The 10,926-nt window shown below is 42.3% G+C and overlaps 1 protein-coding gene across 2 annotated transcripts in view; it reads right to left on the bottom strand.

Annotated features, from left to right (window-relative positions):
- Window positions 1–6,065: 6,065 nt before the first annotated feature.
- Window positions 6,066–10,926, bottom strand: part of LARS2 (leucyl-tRNA synthetase 2, mitochondrial) — a 320,228-nt gene continuing 315,367 nt past the window's right edge. For both annotated transcript variants that reach the window (XM_068236332.1, XM_068236333.1), the window contains exons 20-21: window positions 8,230–8,357; window positions 6,066–6,793 (exon numbers count right to left, since the gene is read on the bottom strand). In XM_068236332.1, coding sequence (XP_068092433.1) covers window positions 6,611–6,793; window positions 8,230–8,357 — 311 coding nt within the window. In that variant the 3' untranslated portion in view covers window positions 6,066–6,610. The remainder of the gene's footprint in view (window positions 6,794–8,229; window positions 8,358–10,926) is intronic.

The following is a 10,926-nucleotide window of genomic DNA, read 5'->3' as shown; positions in this document are numbered from 1 at the left end:
GTGCTTTCTATGTGATTGGAACCCTCCTTACTTCCAAAGCTTCTAATCTAATATTTCTTTATGTTGTTTGAACTTGAATGCATAGTTTGTTTGTTTTCCGCTCATTTATACTGCTCAGCACAAAAATAAAAATGCTTTATTTTGTTTGTAAGAAACAGTAGAAACATTACAGTTAAACATTTCCATTTTAGTGGCTCCATCTGCTGGTTTGAGCAAAGTAAGCAGAGAAGAATGACAATAGTTTCAGTAGGCTCAGTTCACATTAACGGTTTTAAGGCTGGCAAACTGCAGGTGTGTTAAGCTGAGTACACACGTACGATAACGATCGTTCGAAAACGAACGATAACGACAATCGGACGGATAATCGTGCGTTCCAAATTTTCCAACGATCTTTTTTTTGGACGATAATGACCGTTATCGTTCAATCCGGCCGATCTAACCCGGCGGATTTTTTCGAAAGATAATCGTTCAATCGTTGCAGTGTGTACAAAGATCGTCCGATAATGATTATCTGTGGAGTAGTACACATGTTCTTATTGCCTGTCATAACGTCACTTCCGTTTGCGCACGCATTTTTTTATCGTTCGTCGTTCAGTACTTTATACTTATATCGTTCACGTGTGTACATAATCGTTCATTACGAACAATATTTCGGTCTAATTTGAATATCGTGTAAATGTCACGAATCGTTCGTAACGAACGATCTTTATCGGACGTGTATACGAACCTTTAGTGTTCACAGGTTGCCGTTGTGAAGGCAGTAAGGGGTGCTTTGACATGTATGTGCACATATAGCTTGCACATCTAGAAAGGCACTGATCATGCTGAATGATATGAAGATTTGTAGCCACATTTACTGCTGTATTGCCATTCAGAAGATCTTTTTCAGGGAAGGTTTTGCCTGTGTTTAGCAAGCTAATACTAAACTGCATTCTATATATTGTTTCTGTGCAGGTCTTCAGGTGTCCCCTCACTGTGGAGGAGATTGTCTTTGGCCTATGGAAAGGGTGAGACCGGGAGCCCTTATGGTGCAGTATCGTTAGGACAGTGTAGTATTGGTGAATGTGGGTAATATATATACTCACAAAAGTGGGTTGCACTTCTGCAACCAAAGACTGTGCATGCGGAAAAATCCACTGTGCTCGGTGTCCCCGAACCCTCTGGAACTGGGTGGTCGCTCTCCTTTTTTGGTCCTATGCACTGGTGGACGAGGCCGACTAGTGGGGTACAGAAGCACGTTGGTGGAGGCGCCCTTAAAGGTTATTAATATGATAATACTGTAATAATAATAATAATAATAAAAAGAGGTCTCTTACCTTGCAAGTAACCTCACATGGATGGAAAGAGGGAGTCTTTTATTAAAAAAGGTAAACGGTTATACAGTAGACAACGCGTTTCACGGGACACAGCCCGCTTCTTCAGGTCAATAAAACAGATAACCTAAAATGAAAGTATTTGTTTCAACATTTTGTATAAAATGGCACGGCTACAAGTTTATTGCACCTTATTCCTGCTTCATAATTTGAATAAACTTGTAGCCATGCCATTTTATACAAAATGTTGAAACAAATACTTTTGACCTGAAGAAGCAGACTGTGTCCCGTGAAACGCGTTGTCTACTGTATAACCGTTTACCTTTTTTAATGCGATTGACATGTTACATAGTTATTTTGGTTGAAAAAAGACATACGTCCATCGAGTTCAACCAGTATAAAGTACAACACCAGCCTGCTCCCTCACATATCCCTGTTTTATGTACTCCCTTTTTACATCCATGTAAGTCTACTTGCGAGGTAAGAGACCTCTTTTTATTATTATTACAGTATTATCATATTAATAACCTTTAAGGGCGCCTCCACCAACGCGCTTCTGCATTCTATATATAGTAGCAGCATGCCTCCATAGTCAAATAATACATGTGCTAAACTGGGCTACCAGGAATTCAGTAATTCAAAAAACAATAAACTGGTGAATTAGGAAGCAAACATTATGAAACAAAAAAGATGACAAAGAATCAGAATCATTTATTTTGCCAAGTACAAAGGAGTTGTACATTGAATTGGTTTTGGCTCACACAGGTTCTGGAAGGAGGAGGGGGGTTTGGATGGTGAGAGTAAGGGGGGAAAATGTCAGAAAGCCAAGAGCCGAGGCTGCCATTCTACGGCGCCACCAATCCCACTCACCAATCATCTGTTACCCCTAAGGAAACATCAAGGGGGGGGGGGGGGGGGAGAGGGGACAGAGGAAGGCGAAGGTTCAGCGGTGATGACTCGGTTCTTCATTAAAGAGCCCGGCGGTGATGGCTGATGCTACTGAGGATCCTAACTTCTGATGTTTGGCAAGAAAAGGCCAGATCCTTTGGCCATGGCTGCCAAGTAAGGCACCATCTTCCTGAACGGCAGTTTAACAGTTCTGTTAGAAGACCCTGTTGAACACCTTCATTTCTATACCAGGCAAGAAAGGGACAGCATTTTACTTCCAAAACCAGCGCAAGTGGTCTTCTCAGTTTCTAAACATTTACAATGTGTTGCTAATAAAAGAGGTTGAACACAATGGTAAGCATACCCTGTATCATTTTTTTTGAAAATGGGGTTGTAAAACAAACAGTTTGGTCACGCCATAGTTAAATAGTTATTTGGGTTGAAAAAAACGTCCTTCGAGTTCAACCAGGAAATAAAGTACAACAACAGCCTGCACCCTCACACATCCCTGTTGATCCAGAGAAAGGTGAAAACCCCTTACAAGGCATGGTCCAATTAGCCCCAAAACAGAAAAAAATCATTCCCCACTCCAAAAGGCAATTAGATAAAATTCCTTCATTAACACCACTGGGCATTACCTAGTAACAATAGCCATGGATGTCTTTCTGCGCAATGAAATCATCTAAGCCCCTTTAACTACTTTAAGACCGCCTCACGCCAATGGGCGTGACCGCGGCAGCAGCACCAGGACCGCCTAATGCCAATTGGCGTCAAGTCCTGGGGCTGCAGTTTCCCAGGGAACGGCCGCGAGCATGCGCGATCGTTCCCTGCCACTTTACGGAACAGAGTTCCGTGATTAGCCTGCTAGCCGCCGATCGCGGCTAGCAGGCTGCTTGTAAACGAAAGAATTCCCCTTTGTTTACATGCGTACAGCGCTGCCAGGGGCCGCAGCGCTGTATGAGATCGGCGATCCCCGGCCTCTGATTGGCCGGGGATCGCCGTCCTCTCATAGGCTGATGCCTATGAGAGGCGGAGAGCAGGACGGATCGCTGTCCTGCTCAATTGTACAGGAAGAGGGGAGGAGGGAAGGAGAGGGAGGGGGACAGCGGCCATGATAGCGTCTATGAGGCTGAAGAAAAAAAACAACAACATTGACCGCGGCGATCGGACCCCTCCGGCAGCATGTCCCCTTAGGGACAAAAATAGGTGAGTCCGATCGCCATATTCCTTACCTGGGCTGTGCAGGAGACTGAAAAGCCTGCACAGTCCAGTAGTGAAAAAACGTGCCTGGTCTTTAGGGGGGTTTAACACTGCGGTCATTAAGTGGTTAAATGCAGATATAGAATTTGCCGTAACTACTTCCTGTGGCAATGCATTCCACATTTTAATCACTCTGACAGCCGTTCACACTATGGTCGTTTTCCGCCTTTTTTCAAGTGCAGGCGATTTTTAAAATTGCCCACAAAACGCTTGTGCAATGATTCCCAATGAGGGAGTTCACAGCGGAGTGGTTTGTTTCCGTTCTGCTCAGCAAAGTGGTGCCTGTACCATTTTTAAGGCGTTTTTGCTATAATGGAAGGTATAGGAGAAATGCTCACCAAATCGCTTTGTGCAGCGATTGTGTTCGCATTTTTAAGAATAAATACATTATTTTCATTTCCGGTTCAAAGAGTTCACTTCCTGACTCGCGTCAGGGAGTGTATTACAAAACTGCTCTGAAAAAGTGCTTAGAAAATCACTTTTTACAAAAATGAAACACACAGTGGAGCGCTGGGAGGGGGAAGAAAAAACAGCGCACAAAAACGCAAAACACTTGCATTTTTGTTTTTAGGTGTGAATGGGGCCTTACTGTAAAGAACCCTTTCCTAAATAAATGGCTAAAATGTTTTTTTCTCCATGTGCAGATCATGTCCCCTAGTCCTTTGTAAAAGCCTAGGGACAAAAAGCTTATCCGCCAAGCTTTTATATTGCCCTCTGATGTATTTATATATGTTATTTAGATCTCCTTTAAAGAGTAACTGTCAGGCTGCAGAAGCTAATTTAAACCTCTATTCTCCTGTGTTAAACAGTTTAGACGGAAGCCAAAAAGGCAATAGTGAAGATAAAAATCTCTCTTTCATTTGATGTGTGCTTATCAGCAAAGCTGTTAGACCCAAGCTCTTAAGAGGATGCAAGCCGCAAACCATACTGCAAAGCATTCTGGGGCCCTCCCCTCGGCTGCTAAGGAGAAGTTACAGGATCAAGTTTCAGCAGCTTGTAACTCAGTCCAGCGCACAGCACTGAAAAATCTCCCGGCAGAGTACACTGCAGGAGTCCGCTATTGTTCCTAGCCACATGGCTAATTAATATTCACTGCACACTGTGTTATTCAGTGAGAGCTTTTCTGTGATCAGGAAGCAGGGAGGACATGACGACACATTTGGCTTCATAGGAGACAGACAAACATGGAACCTGCCATGAGCTGTCAGGAGCATCAATCTCTGCATATACTATATACAAATTCTGTGAAGTACAAACGTGGACAGTGAAATGCATATGTAATGTAAGTACAGCCAATCGTTAGCTACTGATATATGTGTTTATTTTCTCTGAGACCTTATACCTAACAGCTCCTCTTTAAAGCCCCATACACACGCTCAACAGCAGTCTTTTATGCCGCACAATTCTCAAACAACTTTTTTTGTGAAACAAGTTGAACAACCAAAAAAAGTTGCTTGCTATTGTTCACACAACTGATAAGACGTCAATCCAACAGATGGCTCTGGGGGCCACTCTCCCTCCTCCTCCAGAGTATTGCAGAAAAGCAGTGTAATATTTACCTGTTTCAGTACTGTGTTGGGTCTCCCTTAATTCTTTTTGGCAGACACACACTCTGTGCAGCCATTCTCCAACTCCTGATCACGTGAAATGCATTCGTTGCCAAAGATGGCAGAACAGTGCATGTGGCTGCTGGCGTGAATTGAGGATATCTGATGCAGCACTGGAGCAGGTAAGTCTTATACTGCTCCCTGCACTAGTCTGCAATGTATGGAGGAAGTTCCACGAGTAAAGATTCCAGAGCAAGAAGGTGCAAGTGGAATATTTTTACTGTTCACACTTGGGGGGAGGGCAGAATAGTGTTAAATAGAAGCCGAGGTGGGATTTAATGATGTTAGTGGGGCACAAATGCAGGTTGTGCACACTATCACCAGCCTCTTTTGCCCTATGTTGTGCCCCCACCCAGGACCCCCTGCGCTCTGCTATCCCCAGCGCCGTGCTAGCGACACACAGCGTGTCGCCAGCAGGCTGTTTACATGTGACTGTCTGTCAGCGCCGCTCCCTCGCCTCCTCTGTATCGGCGCTACCCGCCCGCGTCACTTCCCTCCCACTGAATGGAGGAAAGGGACGCGGGCGGGTAGCGCCGATACAGAGAAGGCGGGGGAGCGGCGCTGACAGACAGTAACATGTAAACAGCCTCGCTAGCACGGTGCTGGGGATAGCAGAGCGCAGGGGGGTCCTGGGGGCACACCATAGGGCAACAGAGGCTGGTGATAGTGTGCACAACCAGCCTCTGTGCCCCACTAACATCATTAAATCCCACCTCGGGTTCTCTTTAAACTGTCCCAGTCCACAATTTTATAGGAGGGACAAAACGAGTTCTTGGAGGGGGGGGGGGGGTGTATATTCTGCTCAGCAGCATGAATTGCTCAAAGGAGATGTTACAGAAGTGCACAAGAGTAATAATGCACTGTACATTATTGCAGCAAGGAAAATGGAATTAAACCACCATTATAAGGTATTATAACTTGCACATGTACATTGTATGAGTTAGCATATGATACATTCTATTGAGGCAAAAATATATTAAAACAACTTATCAAAAAGTTTCTTATTGCAATACATACATGTATAGATTTTATTTGGTTATTTTTTTTGCAGAAAGTTCTACAAATATAAAAAAATGTACAGAAGACTTATAATGTATAGAAGGCTGTAGTTCCAAAGAAAAATGTATATTTCAGTAATCCAGCATAATACAACTTCCCTAAACAATAAGTATATACAACAATATTACTCAAGTTCCTATAAGATGATAATGCCTGGAGTAATCTATACAACATATCTCACACATTTTTGATATGAGTCTACGGTTTTTCAACTGCATACTTGGCACCTGTAACATTACTACACTTGTACCGTTTATGAGCACAGTGGAAACATACTTCATAAAAGTAAATTTGAGTCATGGTTTGTACAGAACAGAGGTAGATTCAAGGTCTGTCACTTCCTTAAGTTAGAACATGCCAAGGTGCAAGCAGATGTATTATTCAACCAGGGCCAAATATGTTGAAAATACATATCTGTTAAAATTTATCAGCAGTAATTTTAATGTTTTGTTGAATGGGCAGCTGTGATCACTGGTGGTATATTTATTGCTCTTGCACAAGGAAGTTTATAAGAGCTGTTCTTGGGGAAAGGATGGCCTTCTTTATTGTACATCCCTGTAGGTGTGTTGTACCCAAATCACTTTGTAGAACCAGCTCCTGAACCTTTTCCAAGTCCCTAGACACCTCAAATGGTATGGTCACTGTGCCAAAGGGCTTGTTATTAACCTGCAAAACAAAGCATAGAGAATGTTAGACATGCAATTTATTTAGTATATATATATATATATATATATATATATATATATATATATATATATATATATATATATATATATATATATATATATATATATATATATATATATATATACATATATATATATATATATATATATATATATACACACACACACACACACACACACGTTTGATCATCTTGTTCAGTTTGAGGAGTTTCATTAAACAAGGTTCACTTCACTACAGGAGCTGAACATGTGCTACTATTGCTTTTGAACTGTTAACAGTATCATAACTGATCAAAGTAAAGGAAGGGGAAGTCACTCTACCCTCAAAAAAGACATATAACTAATTCCCTGCAGCATTCCCATCTGACACGATGGATGAGTGGGACCGCTGATGCATTCAATAGTATGTTAGTTGTGTTGCTCTATGTTGTGATTGTATTGGTATTTGGATAGGCCCTCTAGTTGGCACCATGAAAGGTTTTTTTCAGCTATTGCAAAACTTGGGGGGACTTTTATTTTTTTCTCAATGCATTAGTCGTGAATGCAAATGATCACACACTCACACGGAACTTGTTCTTTTGTAAATTGAGGACCCTTCTTGGTTCGCCTTTTGGCCTTTACATGATTTTTCAGTAATTATGAAGTTTTATTGGATGTTGGGGGCTATGTGATTTGTTATTATCTAGTATAGATTATTTATAGGTACCCTACCATATGGTCCTTTTAGATTTACATTGAAGAATGAGGTGAACCTTCAATGCATAAGTAATCATGTGGCAAAGAGGATAACACTCACATCTTGCAGCTCTGGAACTCAATCTTCACCAAGAATATTACCAGTGAAGTCAGTAAGTTCTCCTCGCTTTTGTGTGTATGTTTCCTCTCACAGCATAAAACGTATTAAGGGGTTAACTAGCTTTCTCCAAAGGAGGGACATTAGTTGTAAGCCACTTGAGGGATAGTGAATTAATTTTCCAATGTACTCTGTAAAGTGGTGCAAGATATGCCCCCACACTATATAAATAGTGAAAAGTAAAAACATAGACTTCCTAAAGATTTTTAGTACTCCACCGGTCCTGTGCTTAGAATAGCTCTAGACAGCACAGTTAGCAGCCTGACCTCACTTTTTATCACTTCACTCAAAACGAATGTAGACTGGCCTGACGCAGTTGCAGCACACTGATCAGCATCATTGCTGTTTTGTCTCATGTAAGAAAACTGTGAAAGTGTGACAGGATTATGTTCCTCTTTTCCCTTCAGTCTTAGTGCCACAGCACTCAGAGCTACAGATAAAGATTCACGTTCTTATACTAATTGTATATAAATGCACATAAAACATTTTTTAATAAAAATAGAACCTTATGGAGATTTGTATAAGCTTGTCTACAGTTTAGTTTAACCATGTTCAGGTCTTACCAGAACAGACACTTCCACTGTTTCAGGCTGACAAAGGTATTCTGAGTCAATGGTGGGCCAGGCCTGATGGAGGACATCTGTGTTCCAGTTATACTGCGTGCATTGCTTATGCTCCACCTGCCCCATACCTGAAGAAGATGAACAAATGCAACTCATGATTTAAAAAGAACTTCACATAGTGTCTATAATTTACAGATATTAACTGGATGGATACGCAGGATAATGATTAGGGAGGAACACAAATAGGGTGACGAACTCATGGAAAATGCTGGAAACTCCCTATAGGTATTCAGTGTATGTATATACAGATATGGGATGTTTCTGGCTGTGTGTTTTTTCTTGTTTCAGGTACTGTCTGTGAGGAGATTCATCTCAGCTTCTGGAAGGTGCTGTTGTTGAGGATGCTACATGGACACTAATCCAAGCAGGAGACAGACTCCTGCTTTGGCAGGGTGTGGTGATTGGCTCAGGTCTGGGTGCTGGGTCCCCAGGTGACCCAATGGGTTATGAGATAACGGACAGTATATAATGTGAGGTAACCTGGAGCTCTGGGTCAGTTGGTAAGGAGCAGACTAGCTTCTCTGTTACCTGTCACTGCTGTGTGGGGATTTTTTTTCCTGCAGATTGATTATGGCTAGTTTCTACTTTTCTTTTAGTTTTTAATTTTGCCCTGTTTTATCATTGGACATTCCTTGTTTCCTTCTTTATTTTGGATTTTTATTCAAAATTTTGTGCGTGGCTGACATTTTTTATAATTGGGACTAGTGCACTTGCTATGGATTCCCTGCTTGTCCTGCTTTCTGCTGCCAAGCCCCTGATGGCAAGAAGTGGCTTTGGAATCTTTTGACTACTGCATCTGCCCCCAGTTTGTGGGCTCACTTGCCTTGGATGTTGCTGTAGCCGCCGATCGAGAACCGGAGCTGCTTGTGGTTGTCCGGGAACCTAGGAGCCGGGAGCTGTTTTAGGCTGCTGGGCCGCAGGGGCGGACCCCTCCACACATCAGCCATGTGTTTTTTCTGCTGCTCGCTGTGGAGCGCATGAGGGGGAAGGGGAGGAGCATCCGCCGAAGAAGAGATGGCATCGCGCCGACCCAGGAAGTCTCTCAAGCCCTATTCGCCACCAACAACATGGAAGTGTCACGATCGCTTCTGCATCGTGTACTGCTGGCTGCAGTTGTATTGCAGCCCAGGCAGTTCTGATTTCATTGCGTGCATTTGCTTGCATGGTTTTGTTTGCACTCAAACTAGTTGCTGATTTCATCTGCAGTTGCTCTGCAGTTCTGGCCAGCTCAGGATTGAATAATTACCATTCACCTGTGTGGGAATCTGCATGTCTGCTCCCATTGGATGACCTCAGTATAAAGATCTGCTTCCTGCAGGGCTCTACGGGCTATCATAGATTCAGATCAGTCTGTTACTCTGTCTGGGCCCCACCCGTTCCTAGATCTTGTGTGGACTGCACTGACTCCTGCGAAGGGGTCAGTGAGTCCTTCTAGTCCTGATCCTGTTTATCAGTATTTGTTACTTTGCTGGTCTTGCATCATATATTGGTTCATCGCCAATATATACGCATACTGTACTAGCGCGTTTGTTATTTTCCTTGTATTCGTGTTACGTTAATACATCAGTGTCGCTGATATATACGTACTCGAACTGTTTATATCCTGTGTTCAGTCAGTCAGTTTCCAGCACGTTTCGGTAGGTTGCGCTTAGCGTGATCACCCGTGCTTAGTTAGTTCAGTCCTGTTCCTGTTAACTTGCGTGGATTGCGCTCACTTCTGCGTAGAAGTAGCGAATCCTTCCTAGTCCTGTTCCTTGTATTGCTCCAGTTCCTAGCTAGTGTTCCTTGCTTATGTTATATATCGGTTCATCGCCGATATATACATATGTTAGTCAGTCGTTTGTAGTTTCATTGATAGCTGTAATCGTAATACGCTAGGAAATCTTACCTATTGTATATTTGTGTGTATTGCGTCTGCCTGCCTTGACTCTGCTATTTCCTGACTACTCTGTCCTGTCCATGTGAGGCACGCCATCGCTGCAATCGCATTGGCTGCCTCATTCCAGTCTTTCTTGTTATGGACGCTTGCTGTCACTTAAGCAGTGACTAGTTAACCTATTTTAGTTCCTGGACGTAAAAACTACGTCCAGGAACCATGCATGCTCCCGGCCCGCGGATCGTTAGCCAGGTAATCAGTGAATCGGGCTATGGTGCCCGATCACTGATTCCTCTCCCCAGCTGAAAAAGCGACTTCTTCTCTCGGAAGCTTCGCTTTTTCTGGCTGTAGCGTCCCCCATTCGTCTTTCTAAGCGTATGTTACGCTTAGAGTGACGTCATGTAGACAAACTCATGGCCGCCATCTTGTGGCCAAAAAGTAATACTACAACTAAAAGTAAAAAAAAATAAAAATCAACACACATTTACATTATAAACCTATTGTTTACATCCCACCCTCCCAAAACTACCCAAATAAAATGTTTAATATATAAAAAAAAAAACATTACAATAAAAAAAAAAAACATGTAAATATTTACCTAAGGGTCTAAACTTTTTAAATATCAATGTAAAGATGAAATATTTCTATATTTTTTTTTATTTTAAACTTGTAAATAGTGATAGATGCAAAACGGAAAAAATGCACCTTTATTTCCAAATAAAATATTGTCGCCATACATTGTGATAGGGACATAATTTTAA

The sequence above is a fragment of the Hyperolius riggenbachi genome, chromosome 5 (assembly GCF_040937935.1).
Source record: "Hyperolius riggenbachi isolate aHypRig1 chromosome 5, aHypRig1.pri, whole genome shotgun sequence".
NCBI classification, from domain to species: domain Eukaryota; kingdom Metazoa; phylum Chordata; class Amphibia; order Anura; family Hyperoliidae; genus Hyperolius; species Hyperolius riggenbachi.
Note: the sequence above shows the minus strand (reverse complement) of the source record. Positions and strands in the feature narration are given on the sequence as shown.